General features: G+C 51.0%; 1 protein-coding gene across 1 annotated transcript; it reads right to left on the bottom strand.

Annotated features, from left to right (window-relative positions):
* Positions 1 to 8,386: 8,386 nt before the first annotated feature.
* Positions 8,387 to 15,509, bottom strand: ATP1B2 (ATPase Na+/K+ transporting subunit beta 2). The gene is made up of 7 exons (XM_005582785.4): positions 14,806 to 15,509; positions 12,896 to 13,024; positions 12,450 to 12,554; positions 12,138 to 12,343; positions 11,708 to 11,764; positions 10,783 to 10,881; positions 8,387 to 10,677 (listed from the first exon to the last, which is right to left on the bottom strand). The coding sequence occupies exons 1-7, from the start codon at positions 14,915 to 14,917 to the stop codon at positions 10,513 to 10,515; spliced, it is 873 nt and encodes a 290-aa protein (XP_005582842.2). The 5' UTR covers positions 14,918 to 15,509; the 3' UTR covers positions 8,387 to 10,512.
* Positions 15,510 to 15,733: the final 224 nt, after the last annotated feature.

Here is a 15,733-nt window from a genome sequence, read left to right as displayed (position 1 = left end):
GCAGTGGCGTGATCTCTGCCTCCCGGTTCAAGCGATTCTCCTGCCTCAGCCTCCCAGGTAGCTGGGACTACAGGTGCACACCACCATGCCTGGTTAATTTTTGTATTTTTAGTAGAGACAGGATTTCACTATGTCACCAGCTAACCTGGAACTCCTGACCTCAGGTGATTCGCACACCTCGGCCTCCCAAAATGCTGGGATTACAAGCATGAGCCACCACGCCCAGCCCAAAGTTGGTTTTAATAGCAGACAATCTATCAACCTAATTCAATACATTAAGTTTAGAAAAATTATGTATCATATCAACAGATGCTGAAAGGAATTTGATTAAATTTCAGTAGCCATTTCCTTAAAACACACACACACACTTTAATTAAAACATTAATAGACTGATAATGAAATACCAATTTTCCTAAACAGTTAAACACTAAGATAATTTCAATTAAGATCAAGAACTGGGGCCGGGCGCGGTGGCTCAAGCCTGTAATCCCAGCACTTTGGGAGGCCGAAACGGGCGGATCACGAGGTCAGGAGATCGAGACCATCCTGGCGAACACAGTGAAACCCCGTCTCTACTAAAAAAATACAAAAAACTAGCCAGGCGAGGTGGCGGGCGCCTGTAGTCCCAGCTACACAGGAGGCTGAGGCAGGAGAATGGCATAAACCCGGGAGGCGGAGCTTGCAGTGAGCTGAGATCCGGCCACTGCGCTCCAGCCCCGGTGACAGAGCGAGACTCCGTCTCAAAAAAAAAAAAAAAAAAAAAAAAAGATCAAGAGCTGGGCTGGGCGCAGTGGCTCACACCTGTAATCCCAACACTTTGGGAGGCCAAGGTGGGTAGACCACCTGATGTCAGGAGTTCGAGACCAGCCTGGCTAACATAGTGAAATCCCACCTCTACTACAAATACAAAAAAATTAGCTGGGCATGGTGGCGGGCACCTATAATCCCAGCTACTGGAGAGGCTGAGACAGGACAATTGCTTGAACCCGGGAGGTGGGGGTTGCAGTGAGCCAAGATCACACCATTGCACTCCAGCCTGGGCGACAGAGCCAGACTCAGTCTCAAAAAACAAAAGAGCTGGCCACACCGATAATCCAAACATTTTGTGAGGCCGAGGTGGGAGAATTGCTTCAGGCCAAGAGTTGAACACCTAGTCAAAATAGCCAGACCTCTCTCTAGATAAATAAATAAACAAATAAATAAACAATAATCAATAATCAAGAACTGTGTAGGGGGCTGTATGGTGGCTCATGCCTGTGATCCCAGCACTTTGGGAGGCCAAAGTAGGAGGATCCCTTGACACCAGCCTAGGCAACAGAGCAAGACCGTGTCTCTATTTTAAAAAAAACTGGCCGGGCGCGGTGGCTCACGCCTATTATCCCAGCACTTTGGGTGGCTGAGGTGGGTGAATCAGGAGGTCAGGAGTTTGAGACCAGCCTGGCCAACATGGTGAAACCCCGTCTCTACTAAAAATACAAACATTAGCTGGGCGTGGTGGCAGGTGCCTGTAATCCCAGTGAGTTGGGATACTGAGGCAGGAGAATCGCTTGAACCCAGGAGGTAGAGGTTGCAGTGAGCAAAGATCGCACAATTGCACTCAGCCTGGGCGACAGGGCGAGACTCCATCTCAAATAAAATAAAATAAATGTATGGGGATATAGACTTACTCTGGTTTTATTTTATTTTTTCTTTTCTTTTTTTTTTTTTTTTTTTGAGATGGAGTCTTGCTCTGTTGCCCAGGTTGGAGTACAGTGGCGTGGTCTCTGTTCACTGCAACCTCCCCACCTCCCGGGTTCAAGTGATTCTCCTGCCTCAGCCTCTCGAATACCTGGAATTACAGGTGCCTGACACCACCCCTGGCTAATTTTTTGTATTTTTAATAGAGACAGGGTTTCACCATGTTGGCCAGGCTGGTCTCGAACTCCTGACCTTGTGATCTGTCCGCCTCTGCCTCCCAAAGCACTGAGACTATAGGAGTGAGCCACTGCGCCCAGCTTACTCTGGTTTTAGTGCATTCAAAAGGAACAAAAAAGGAAGAAAATCACTGGTAAAAAAAAAATTTCTTTCTGGTTAGAGTGGGTGTTTGGAAATTATATATATATTATATATTATATCTATACACACACACATACATACATACACATGTATGCCTTTTTGATTATAGGATAGTATACCAAAACTCAGAAATATTATGGAATTAACAGAATTTAGTAAGGTAGATAAGTAGTAGGGAGAAAAATATTAATTTTATCTTCCAGCAGAAGCACTGTGAAAAATTAGAGAACAAGAAAACATTCCATTCAAAATAATGACAGTAAGACCAAGCATGGTGGCTCACACCTGTAATCCCAGAACTTCGGGAGGTCAAGACAGGAGGATCACCTGAGGTCAGGTTCGAGATCAGCCTGGCCGACATGGTGACACCCCGTCTCTAATGAAAATACAAAAATTAGCTGGGCGTGATAGTGTAAGCCTGTAATCCCAGCTACTCGGGAGGTCGAGGCAGGAGAATCGCTTGAACCCAGGAGGCAGAGATTGTAGTGAGCCAAGATCCTGCCACTGCTTTCCAGTTTGGGCAACAGAGCAAGGCTCCATCTCAAAAGACAATAGCAATAAATATCAAGAAATAAGTGTAATAGGAATGGCACACACAAAGAAGGAATGGCACAGAACCTGTATGCAGAAGACCACAAATCCTTGTTTAAGGACATAAGCCAAGATCCAAAGAAAATGATAGATTCTCAGATGGAAAAACTAAAAAAAAAAAGAAAACAAGAAAAATCAATTATCTCGAGATAAATACAATATAATGCAATTTCAATTAGAATCCCAAGTTTTCATTGTGTGTGTGTGAATTGGGTAAATTTATCATAAATGTATAGGAATGAGTAAGTGCCACTAGTTGTTTTAAAAAATACTGGATTTGAGCCAGGTGTGGTGGCTCACACCTCTAATCCTGGCACTTTGGGAGGCCAAGGCAGGCAGATCACGTGGTCAGGAGATGGAGACCATCTGGCCAACATAGTGAAAACCCGTCTCTACTAAAAATACAAAAAATTAGCTGGCATGGTGGCGCGCACCTGTAGTTCTAGCTACTCAGGAGGCTGAGGCAGGAGAATTGCTTGAACCCAGGAGGTGGAGGCTGCAGCGAGCCACGATCCCGCCACTGCATTCCAGCCTGGTGACAAAGTGAGACTCCGTCTCAAAAAAAAAAAAAGGAGGCCAAGGCGAGTGGATCACCTGAGGTCAGGAGTTCAAGACCAGCCTGGCCAACATGACGAAATCCCGTCTGTACTAAAAATACAAAAATTAGCCTGGCAGTGGTGACCCATGCCTGTAATCCCAGCTACTAAGGGGGCTGAGGCAGGAGGATCTCTTGAACCGGGGAGGAGGAGGTTGCAGTGAGCAGAGATCGTGCCACTGTACTCCAGCCTGGGTAACACAGTGAGACTCTGTCTCAAAAATAAATAAATAAATACTGAAGGCCAGGCACGGTGGCTCACGCCTGTAATCCCAGCACTTTGGGAGGCCAAGGCAGGTGAATCAATTTCAGCTCAGGAGTTCCAGACCAGTCTGGGCAACATGGCAAAACCCCGTCTATACTAAAAATACAAAAACGAGTCAGGCATGGTGACACACACCTGTATTCCCAGCTACTTGAGAGGCTGAGGCAGGAGAACCCCTTGAACCCAGGAGGCAGAAGTTACAGTGAGCTGAGATCATGCCACTGCACTCCAGCCTGGACGAAAGAGCAAGAGAATCTGTCTCAATAAATAAAATAAAGAATATAAAATAAAATAAATAATAACATTTTAAATAATAAGTAAATAATAAGCAACAGAATGGAGAGGGGGTCCTATTTGCCTTGCCAGATTTTAGAGAACTTAGTATAGGCCGGGCAGGTGCAGTGGCTCACGCCTGTAATCCCAGCACTTTGGGAGACCGAGGCAGTAGATCACATGAGGTCAGGAGTTCAAGACCAGCCTGACCAACATGGTGAAACCCCATCTCTACTAAAAATACAAAATTAGCTGAGCGTGGTGGCACATGCCTGTAATTCCAGCTACTTGGGAGGCTGAGGCAGGAGAATCACTTGAACTTGAGAGGTGGAGGTTGCAGTGAGCTGAGATCACGCTACTGTACTCCAGCCTGGGCAACAAGAGTGAGACTCTGTCTCAAAAAGAAAAGAAAACTGGCCGGGCGCGGTGGCTCAAGCCTGTAATCCCAGCACTTTGGGAGGCTGAGGCGGGCGGATCACAAGGTCAGGAGATCGAGACCACAGTGAAACCCCGTCTCTACTAAAAATACAAAAAATGAGCCGGGCGCGGTGGCGGGCGCCTGTAGTCCCAGGTACTCAGGAGGCTGAGGCAGGAGAATGGCGGGAACCCGGGAGGCGGAGCTTGCAGTGAGCCGAGATCGCGCCACTGCACTCCAGCCTGGGCAACAGCGTGAGACTCCGTCTCAAAAAAAAAAAAAAAAAAAAAAAAAGAAAAGAAAACTTACTATAAAACTACTGGGATGAGGTCAATGTAACATATGGAGTGGTAGACAAACCAAGGGAAACAAGAAGTAATAAATATAAATGTTCACATACAGGAGAATTATTATATGGCCAAAATTAGCATTTCCATTTAATCGGAACACATTAGATATATTTGCTATTTTTGTTATTTATTTATTTATTTATTTATTTATTTATTTTTGAGACAGAGTTTCACTCTCGTTGCCCAGGCTGGAGTGCCATGGTGTGATCTTGGCTCACTGCAACCTGGATTGAAGCGATTCTCCTGCCTCAGCCTCCCAAGTAGCTGGGATTATAGGCATGCGCCACCACACTTTTTTTTTTTTTTTTGCATTTTTAGTAGAGACAGAGTTTTCCATATTGGTCAGGCTGGTTTTGAACTCCTGACCTTAAGTGATCCACCCACCTCGGCCTCCCAAAATGCTGGGATTATAGGCGTGAGCCACCCTGCCCTGTCCCTATCTCTTTTTTTTTTTTTTTTTTTTTTTTTTTGAGACGGAGTCTCGCTCTGTCGCCCAGGCTGGAGTGCAGTGGCCGGATCTCAGCTCACTGCAAGCTCCGCCTCCTGGGTTCACGCCATTCTCCTGCCTCAGCCTCCCGAGTAGCTGGGACTACAGGCGCCCACAACCGCGCCCGGCTAATTTTTTGTATTTTTAGTAGAGACGGGGTTTCACCGTGGTCTCGATCTCCTGACCTTGTGATCCGCCCGCCTCGGCCTCCCAAAGTGCTGGGATTACAGGCGCCTATCTCTTTTTTTTTTGGAGATGGAGTCTGGCTCTCTCGCCCAGGCTGGAGTGCAATGACGCAATCTTGGCTCACTGCAACCTGGGTTCAAGTGATTCTCCAGCCTCAGTCTCCCAAGTAGCTGGGATTACAGGCGTCTGCCGCCATGCCCGGCTAATTTTTTGTATTTTTAGTTGGGACAGGGTTTCACTGTGTTCCCCAGGCTGGTCTCAAACTCCTGAGCTCAGGCAATCCACTCACCTCAGCCTCCCAAAGTGCTAGGATTACAGACGTGAGCCACCGTGCCCAGCACCTGTCTCTTTTAAAAATATATTTTTTGCCCAACACACATTTCCAAGTTGCCATGGGGTAAACAAAATAAATTAAGCTGGCACAACTGAAAAAATAAAACTGGGGCCTTGGCCAGGCACAGTGGCTCAGGCCTATAACCCCAGCACTTTGGGAAGCTGAGGTGGGAGGACCACTTGAGCCCAAGAGTTTGAGACCAGCCTGAGCAGCATAGTAAGACCCTATCTCTATGAAAAATTTAGGCTGGCCGTGGTGGCTCACGCCTGTAATCACAGCACTTTGGGAGGGCGAGGTGGGCAGATCACTTGAGGTCAGGAGTTCGAGACCAGTCTGGCCAACATGGTGAAAACCCTTCTCTACTAAAAATACAAAAGTTAGCCAGGCATGGTGGCGTACGCCTGTAATCCCAGCCACTCTGGTGGCTGAGGCATGAGAATCACATGAACCTGGAAAGTGGAGGTTGCAGTGAGCCGAGATTGCCCCACCGCACTCCAGCCTGGGTAAGGAAGTGAGACTCTGTCTCCAAAAAAAAAAAAAGATACTACAGACCAGGCGCGGTGGCTCACACCTGTAATCCCAGCACTTTGGGAGGCCAAGGTGGGCAGATCACAAGGTCAGGAGATCGAGACCATCCTGGCTAACACAGTGAAACCCTGTCTCTACTAAAGATTCAAAAAATTAGCCAGGCGTGGTGGCAGGCGCCTACAGTCCCAGCTACTCAGGAGGCTGAAGCAGGAGAATGGCATGAACCCGGGAGGTGGAGCTTGCAGTGAGCTGAGATTGTGTCACTGCACTCCAGCCTGGGCGACAGAGCAAGACTCCGTCTCAGAAAAAAAAAAAAAAAAAAAATCAAGGAGGCCCGGCAAGGTGGCTCACGCCTGTAATCCCAACACTTTGGGAGGCCAAGGCAGGTGGATCACCCAATGTCAGGTGTTTGAGACCAGCCTGGCCAACATGGCACAACCTGTCTCTACCAAAAATACAAACATGAACTGGGTGTGCTGGCGGGCGCCTGTAATCCCTGCTACTCGAGAGGCTGAGGTGGGAGAATCGCTTGAACCCGGGTGGTAGAGGTTGCAGTGAGCCAAGATTGTGCCACTGCACTCCAGCCTGGGTGACAGCAAGACTCCATCTCAGAAAGAAATAAGTACATAAATAAATAAATAAGTTAATAAAGGAAAGAAAATTTAAAATGAATTAGAGCTCTGCTAGGGGAAGTACTGACATATGATATTTATTGAGTGAGAAAAGTAAGATGCAAAAGTGTGTACGATATTACCCAATTTTGGTATAACAATGACCAAAACCCAGTGATCCTTTTCTATATGATGACGGGTGTGTGTGTGTGTGTGTGTGTGCGCGCGCTCACGTGTGTGTATTATGCATTCATGATAAAATTGTGTATAGGTGTGTGCATATGTAATAAAGCTATTTTTCAAGACAAATACTAAGACCAATTCATTGCAAAAAGAGAAAAGGCCCCGAGAAGAAAATAAAAATTAACTATAAGCCCCTCTCCTCCCCCATATACCACAAGAAACATCATATATATTTTTTTCTATGCTTACGTGTGTGTACTTTTTAATTAATTAATTTATTTTTTTGAGACGGAGTTTCGCTCTTGTCACCCAGGCTGGAGTACAATGGCGCAATCTCAGCTCACTGAACCCTCCGCCTCCTGGGTTCAAGCAATTCTCCTGCCTCAGCCTCCCGAGTAGCTGGGAGTACAGGCATCCGCCACCAGGCCCGGCTAATTTTTTCTATTTTTAGTAGAGACGGGTTTCACTGTGTTGGCCAGGCAAGTCTTGAACTCCTGACCTCAGGTGATCCTCCCACCTTGGCCTCCCAAAGCGCTGGGATTACAGGCATGAACCACCACACCCGGCCTGTGTGTTTACTTTGCACAAAATTAGGATCATATAGTTCATATTGCTTTTTTTTTTTTTGAGATGGAGTTTCGCTCTTGTTGCCCAGGCTGGAGTGCAATGGCGCGATCTCGGCTCCCTGCAACCTCTGCCTCCTGGGTTCAAGCGATTCTCCTACCTCAGCGTCCCGAGTAGCTGGGATTACAGGCATGCACCACCACGCCCGGCTAATTTTGTATTTTTTTTTTTAGTAGAGACGGGGTTTCACTATGTTGGCCAGGCTAGTCTTGAACTCCCGACCTCAGGCGATCTGCCCACCTCAGCCTTCCAAAGTGCTGGGATTACAGGCATGAGCCACCGCGCCTGGCCCATATTGCTTTGACATCCATGTTTCTTCAGTCAACTTTTCTCATCTGTCTCTGAGCATTTGCTGATGCTCTTTTCTCTCCAAACCACCCCTCCTCTAAGCTCCCGTTTAAATGCTACCTCTTCTGAGAAAGCTTCCCTTTAACGTGCCTGACAGACAGTGGTTGGCGGCTCTGAATTTTATCATCACAGGCTCTCTCCCCTTCCTTGAAGCATGTTTAGGTCTACCTTGTATGAGAGTTTCTCGTGTGCTCCTCACCTCTCCTGTTAAACTGGGGAGCTCCTTGGGGGCAGGATCTCTGCCTCTTTCATAACTGTGTCCTCACGGTGCCTAGAATGTACACAGTAGGCACTTCATAAGCATCACTGTACAAAAGGGACATAGGTTTCCTGCCTGTCTTGTATGGAGTCATCTCAAGATAGTGTGCACTAAATTAGTCAAGGCGAATGGGGTAGATGCTTGGACACTGGAAGGAAGAGGTCAAAGCTGGGGAGCCGCCTCCAAGGCCTGGGGGATCCCCTTGGGACCACCCAGATCCACCCTCCACTCCTTCCCTGGGCTCTTCCAACTGCTCAGAAAGGAACAACCCACACACAGGGCTCTGTGTATGATATATATTTATATATATAATTGCTCTCATTTTATTTTACTTAATCCTCTTTTTACAGTAGATCTGACACAGGCATTAAATAACTGCAGAGAGAGACCATGGTAGGGCGGGTGCAGGAAAACATGGGGGCCCGAAGGGAAGAAACACAGATCCAGCTAGAGAAAAAGGGAAGGGTCCACCAGTGGGTGGAGTGTGGAGGCTGCGGCATTAAAAAAAGAAAAAGGTTAGCGAGGATGAGGAAGTGAAGAGCTGCTGGAGGACAAAGGGTTAAAATGCCTCTACAGCTACAGAATATTCAGAGCAGGAGGCAGGAGGCCCCTCATTTGACATTCTATGGGCATTATGGGTTTTTTGTTTTTGTTTTTGTTTTTTTTAAAGGCAAAGGGGTCTGAAGGAGATGGAGCCAAGACATTCAGAGGCTAGATTTGGAACTTTCAGGCCAGCATGCGGAGGAAAGGGAAGGAGTTAGTGATTAGTTGATAACTTGCTAAGAGAAGCCAGAGAGAGGATGGTGGGGGCAGATCTGGGCTCAGGGGAAGGAGGTGGAATAGTCCCAAAGCCAGCCGATGTTTCCAAGGTGGCCACTGGGGACAGAGCCAGAATGGCCGCCCCTCCCCCAGAGCTCCCTGGGAAGTGGAACTTGAAGGATATTCTGGGAAGGCGAATGGGGGAAGGGAGCCATCCGTAAAAACAAAGTGGATATTCAGCCTAGGTCAACCCCGCCCCTCTGGGGAGCAGCTATTTGGGTGATAGAAGGGCCTAGGAAGAAACTGAAGGCCAGATGCGGTAGCTCACGCCTGTAATCCCAACACTTTGGGAGGCCGAGGCGGGCGGATCACCTGAGGTCGGGAGTTCAAGACCAGCCTGACCAACATGGAGAAACCCTGTCTCTACTAAAAAATACAAAAAAAAAAAAAAAAAAAAAAAAATTAGTTGGGCGTGGTGGCGCATGCCTGTAATCCCAGCTACTCGGGAGGTTGAAGCGGGAGAATAGCTTGCTTAAACCCAGAATGCGGAGGTTGCGGTGAGCTGAGATTGTGCCATTTCACTCTAGCCTGGGCAACAAGAGGGAAGGAAGGAAGGAAGGAAGGAAGGAAGGAAGGAAGGGAGGGAGGGAGGGAGGGAGGGAGGGAGGGAGGGGAGAGAAACGGGAAGAGAGGGAGGGAAGGAAGGAATGAAGGAAGGAAGGAAGGAAGGAAAGAGAGAGAGAAAAAGAAAGAGAAAGAAAGGAAGGAAGAAAGGAAGGAAGGAAGGGAAAGAAAGAAAGAAAGAGGAAGGAAGGAAGGAAGGAAGGAAGAAAGAAAGAAAGAAAGAAAGAAAGAAAGAAAGAAAGAAAGAAAGAAAGAGAGAGAAACTGCTGAAGTCGGGGGTTGCCAGAGGATTTTCAGGAAGGGCCAACGCAGGCCTCGCTTCCAGTCCCTCATTTCCCAGCTCACAGAGTCACCAGAGGGTGAGAAGCAGAATGTGCCAGGAAAGAGGGAAAAGGCCACAGAACCACCTTGTCCTCAATTACAAAAAGGTGCATTTCAGAGGAGAGAATAGGGATGGAGAGGAGGAGAACACCTGCCCAGGAGCCAGATAAGTTCAAAGTCACCAAGATGGCGACTGTGTAGACAGGGAGAAAGTGTGAGAGATCAAGGACCAGTGGCTAGAGCTTAGGAATGGAAGGACGGAGTGCCACATTCATCTCTGGAAGCAAAGGGGTGAAATGAGACACATGTGCACGTTTGTATGTGTGTGGGGGGTGGGGGTATGTAGCTGGGTGGGTGGGTCAGTGAGCACTTCCTATAACTCTCAGGGGATATGCAGGCAGGAGAGTGGATAGCTCTCACAGCTAAACCAGAACTAGAGAGCCTCCTAACTCCTCTGTGGCCATCTTAGCCCATCTCCCTCTCACTGATCTGAGGTTGGGAGAAGTTGGTTGGAAATGTGAGTGACGGGGAAGCGCAATGGACTTCAGGCTGGGTTGAGAAGTCAAGGAAAAGGGTGTGAGGCTCAGACAAGTCATAGCTCTGTTATCAAAAATACCTTTGGGGTGGGTGAGGGAGGGATCAGGCAGGGTCAGGGACATTCCAGGAGCATCCACAGGAGAGAGACGGGGTGGGAGGAAGGGGCCTCAGGTTTTGTTGATGCGGAGTTTGAAGGCCACACGGCCGGCGAACTTGTCTCGCTCATCATCTGTGGCGATGTTGGCGGCGTTGATGCGGCATTCTACATTCACCTCCACATTAGGGGTCACATTCAGGAACTTCACGGCCACCAGGGGCTGTGTGTAGTTCACCTGGGCCGGAGGAGCAGTGCAGGGTCTAGGCCTGGGGCGACGCGGCCTCCTTCCCTAGCTCACCACCCGCACCCGCCATCAGCCTGGGCCTCCCCTGGGACTTACGTGGAACTTCTTGCCATAGTAGGGGAAGTACATGAGGTCGATGTTACCGTTGGCAGGGAACATGACGAAGTTGCCGAGATTCTCAGCATCTTCATCTCGCTGTGGGGGTGCAGGAAGATAGGGTGTGAGCCAGTTAGGGATGGCAGGCACCCAGGAGCTCACCAGACTTCCATTTGTTCTTTTGTTCTTCCTTCGCCCCCGATTATTCCTGTCTCAAGTTTGTCTCCCTGGAGCTGTGAGTCTGTGTGAGTGTGTCTGCGTGTGTAGATGAGGGGATGGTCTGTCTCTGTCATCATTCTAGGAACTCCTGAAGGCTGCTAATGACACGAAAGCCACCTACTCTACTCCTACCCCAAGTTCTTACCCCATCCTCAGGAATCAGTTTCTGGAGCAGAGCCAAGAAAGAACAGATACATGATTAAGGGTTGAATAGAAAGCAAGGAAGGGGATGTGGAGGGAGCAGCAAGTTTCTAGAAAGGACAGACCGGGGGGTGGGTAGGGGGGAACAGGGTCCCAAGGACAACGAAGTGGTGGCAGATGGTGCTAACAGATCAGCAGCTACCAGATACCTAGAAGGAACTGACAGGTGGGGGCCATATGGGAGGGAGAGCGAAAGATATAGACAATCCGGGAATAAAGGAGAAGGTGGAAGCGTTAGGGAAAGAAGCCAGAGGCCAGGGTGTTGGTGAAGGAGGGCGTGTGTCTGCCCCTAGGAGAGCAGGCCTCTGCATCCTAGAGAGAAGCTAGAGGGGTGCGAGGCCCTCGGAGTTCAAGCTACGGTGGAGCCCACAAGCCCACTCTTACCCCCTTGTTTCTATGTTGATGGGGCCTCTAGGAGCAAAGAAGATAGGGAGAGTCAGGTGAATTACACAGAAACCATGAAGGACACACAGGTGAGCAGGCAGAGAAGGCCCAACGAACTCACCTTCCCAGCACAGGTAACATTCATGGTCTGGTTTGCTCCTGCATAGAAGTTGATGACCTGGAGTGAGGATGGAAGGTGAAGAGAGTCAGAGAAAGAAGTTGTCAAAGATGGGCATCCAGACCAAGCTAAGCTACGGACTGTAGTCCCAACTACTAGGGAGGTTGAGGCGCAGTATAGCTTAATTTCAGGAGTTCAAGGCCAGTCTTGGCAACATAGCGAGACCCTGTCTTTAAAAAAAAAAAAAAAAAAAGGCATCCAGCCTTCTAGCTACAGAGCTTAGCCTCCAAGAGCCCCGCCTCTTTTCCTCTCAGCTACACAAACATCCAAGCCTCTCTCATGCCCATTAGCCCCAGTGAAAGGATGCAACTGTCTGCAGGTGGTGTCCCCAGATCCTTCCTCCGTTCACCCTGGGGACCAAGGTCATAGGTACCCGGTTCATCTTGATGAAGACACAGGGCTGCCCAGTGCTGTAACCATAGTGGGTGGGGTCTCCGATGCCGGAGCAGTTGCCCAGCTGGGTCCGGTTGAATTGGCAGGCACGTTTGGGGTAGTTGAGGACTCCATTATCAGGCTGTTCGTAATAGTGCCCAGGGCGGCAGACATCATTCTTTTGGGCTTGGATAGAGTCGTTGTAAGCTAAGGAGGTGGGAGGGAGAGAGTCAGGGGCCAGATGCTCCACTTCCAAGGTCCCCAGTCCCCTGCCTGAAGTCGTGAACTGCCACATAGCCAGGCCCACACTCACGCTCCAAGAACTTGTTGAGCTTCTGAACATGCTGGTCCCAGCTTTCAGTGTCACTGACATTGACAATGACATCAAGGTTCTCAGTCTTGGGACGAATCATCAAGCCTACAGCCGACAAAGGCAGAAGTTGGGGGTATCTATAAGATGAGGGGCTGCACACAGAGGGAAGAAAATGGACACAGGGAACACCAGGGTGGGGACAGCGGTGAATATCTGAGATGGTCTTCACGGGAGGGTGATCTCCCGTGGTTATCTGCCACATGCCCAAATCACACAGCTCCCAACTGCAGGAAATGGGAAGGTGGACAGATTCCAAGAAGAACTTCCCAGAACATGGGGATTGGGTTATCAGAATTAAACTCCTGGAAGGAACTATGAGTTCCTTCTGGAGGTTTGGGGGCACAAGAGCAGTTAGAGTAGCTGGCAGGGGGAGCCGCGACACTCACCCGGTGTAGCCAGTCGGTCCTGGTACTTGGGGGTATGGTCGGAGACAGTCTGCAGCATCACCCACATCGTGAGGGTGAACATGGCGGTGAGGAACCCATAAAAAACGAGGTAGAAGAGGAGGATAAAGGCTAGGGAGGAGGAAACAGGGTCAGCAGGGCCTAACATTCCCACCATAACCTCACCTATCCCCACACACCCCTCTACCCACTCTGAAGTTCTGCGCTGGGACTGGTCACAAAGCCACAGGGATGTCTTAGAGCCTTCCCCTGGGAGCAAAATGAGACAAGCTGGAAGCAGGCAGTTGTGTCTGGCTTCCAGCCATGACTCCCAACCCCCTCCTGGTCCTAGGGCACAGTGAAGCCTGACCTTGTGGAGGCCACAGAGACCTAAACTCTCGTTGCTGGGGCAACTCCAAGTATAGGCTGCTGTTACTTTGCCTCCAATTACATTTCCAACTTCTCAACCATGCTTAGTCCTGAAAAGGCACACATCTGTTACCTCTGCATTCATACTCATGCTTAAAGCTGTGCTAGCATGGTGACTTTTTAAGCGGGTACTGGCCACCATTCACAAGCAAACTCTCATGCCACCCCGCAGAGCCTGGACCCTCAGATTTGAATAGCAAAATCTCTCTCCTGGTGCCCTTCAGAAGCCAGACTTTGAACACAGTTCCTAAAATGCAAGACCTAACACTCTAGCCTAGCTACAAATCTCTCAGAGACAGCTTGTTAGAACCTTCCACAGTCACCCCACCCTCAACTCACACCCAGCACCCTGGGCAGAGGCAAGGAGGAAAGGCAGAATCTCCCACAGCCTTCCCTTGGTGGGGTTTCTCCATGGCTCCCCTGCCTGAAGTAAGGGCCCAGGGGCCGGCTGTTCCCACCACCCTGGACTCCCAATCCTTCCATCTCAGAAGACACTTCTTCCATGAAGTCCTCTGGCTCTCCCAAGCATTGCTGGATTCTTTCATTCCAGGGGCTGGAGTTTGAGTTCCCTGAGGGCATGGATGGCATGGGACCCACCTCGTGGGCTCCTGAGTGGGTGGACGGATGGGGACAGTGACAAATCAGTGTGGAAAAATTGTAAACCGTGTCACACAGTGTCCCCTGTGTCGCAACGTCCCAGCTTGACCATCCCTCTTGGAAGAATTCCACCCCTCACCTGCACCTGTGCAGGTCACCAGACCCCCCCCCCCCCCCACAACTACTACAACTCCTTGAGTCCTGCCATGGTCAGCCTGGGGAGGCTCCCAAGTCATCCGACTGTCACAGACACCTGGCTGACTGATGCACACAAATCACCACAGTGACCACTCCTCCCTCCGCCACCTACATGGGAGCAAAACCTGCAGCCTCGGAAAAACTCATACTCTCAGCAGCCCCCCAACCCACAAAGCAGTCAGAGAAGGCTCCCAAGGCCAGGCGGTGGGATACAACTTCCGCCGTGAAGAACCCCCCTAACACACCCCCCCAAGACCCGCCCCTTCATGAACGTTCCCAGGGTCCAGGGGGTGGGCATGAGCTAAAAATAGACGGGGCTGCCGAGCTAGTGAGAGCCGGAGGGAGGGAAGGGGCGCTCTTTGGAGGTGGGGGACGCCCGTGTGGAGCGGACAGGCCCCGAGAGGGAGTGTGAGCGCCACGGCGCGGACACGCAGGCAGAGCTGGCGACCCCCCGCCCGAGGGGGCTCCGCGGGGGGCGGGAAGGCGGCTGTGACCTACTTTCTCCGCCTCCGCACGGCCAGCCGGGGAGATTAGGCTGGCGATTCGGCCCCCTCCCAGCCCAGAGCCCGGCAGGGAGGCTTGACGCCGGGGACCCGGGAAGGGAGCTGGGGCCGCATCGGCGGGACCCTGCGCCCCCGAGGCGTCACCCCGCGGCTCTCCCCCGCCCGTTGCGTGCCGGCCCTGCGTACCCCAGCTGGTCCCTGTGCGGCCCATAAACTGGTGCGTCCTCGGGTTCCACACGAACTCCTTCCACTCCTCAACCACCTGCCCGCAGCTCTTCTTCTCTTTCTGGATGACCATCTTGGCGGCGCGGGTCTAGTCCGGGCGCGGGGCAGGGGGCTGCGGAGAAGCGGGGGCGCCGCGCGCTGAAGCCCTCCACACAACCAAAAGCGCGGGGAGCAAAGGCGGCGGAGGCAAAGGAGACCCCCCTCAGATATGCAGCTGCTGCAGATTCCGGGATGCACGGCCACGCGCTGCGGGGTGCTGGCAGCGCGGCGGAAGATGCACCGATCCTAGGCCCCCCAACTGCGATGAAAAGGGGTGCTGTCAGAGCAGGAGAGAATAACAAGAGGAAGGGGTATGAACGCAGCTTCACCCTCGCCAAACCGTCTAGAAACAAAACGAAAAGGGGTGCAAAAGCAGACGGCTACAAAAGCCGAGCAGAATGCAGAAAAAAAGCGGGGTACAAAAAGGCAGGGAGAGGTGGGGGAGGGGGCCGCCCCGAAATTCAAGATGCAAAGAAGCTGTGGAACGAAGCTCAAGGCTCCCTCCGCCAAGCGGAGACCACTGCACCAGTGGTGGCTCAGCCGCGGGGGTGGGGCGGGGACGCGCAGTTGGGGGACAGCCAGGGATGGGGGGCCCCCCAAGCGGAGGCTCCGCTCCTCAGCAGTGCGGGGCCCGCGGTCGCCGAGCGCGGTCTTTATACTCTGCGGCTCTGGGGGTGCCCGCCCCCTTCCCACCCCCAGAAGCTCCGCCTCCTTGCCACTGGCCCAGGCGACCTCATACATATGTAAATATGGAGAGGTTGGGCCCGCCCCCCTGCCTCTTCTAAGGGACCTGGCGGTCTCTCCATTACCCCCACCCCAAGTACTGGACTGGGACAGGGTGGGAGGAAGA

Source organism: Macaca fascicularis, chromosome 16 (genome assembly GCF_037993035.2).
Source record: "Macaca fascicularis isolate 582-1 chromosome 16, T2T-MFA8v1.1".
In the NCBI taxonomy this organism is placed as follows: domain Eukaryota; kingdom Metazoa; phylum Chordata; class Mammalia; order Primates; family Cercopithecidae; genus Macaca; species Macaca fascicularis.
This window is presented reverse-complemented; position numbering and strand designations above follow the sequence as displayed.

What these genes read in the sequence shown, in the direction of transcription:
- ATP1B2 (XM_005582785.4), bottom strand. Translation starts at nt 14,917, where the DNA reads ATGGTCATCCAGAAAGAGAAGAAGAGCTGCGGGCAGGTGGTTGAGGAG. An exon ending in CCGCACAGGGACCAGCTGGG is followed by an intron (nt 13,025 to 14,805) that starts GTACGCAGGGCC and finishes CCTCCTCCCTAG; the next exon opens with CCTTTATCCTCCTCTTCTAC. An exon ending in GCTCAACAAGTTCTTGGAGC is followed by an intron (nt 12,344 to 12,449) that starts GTGAGTGTGGGC and finishes CCACCTCCTTAG; the next exon opens with CTTACAACGACTCTATCCAA.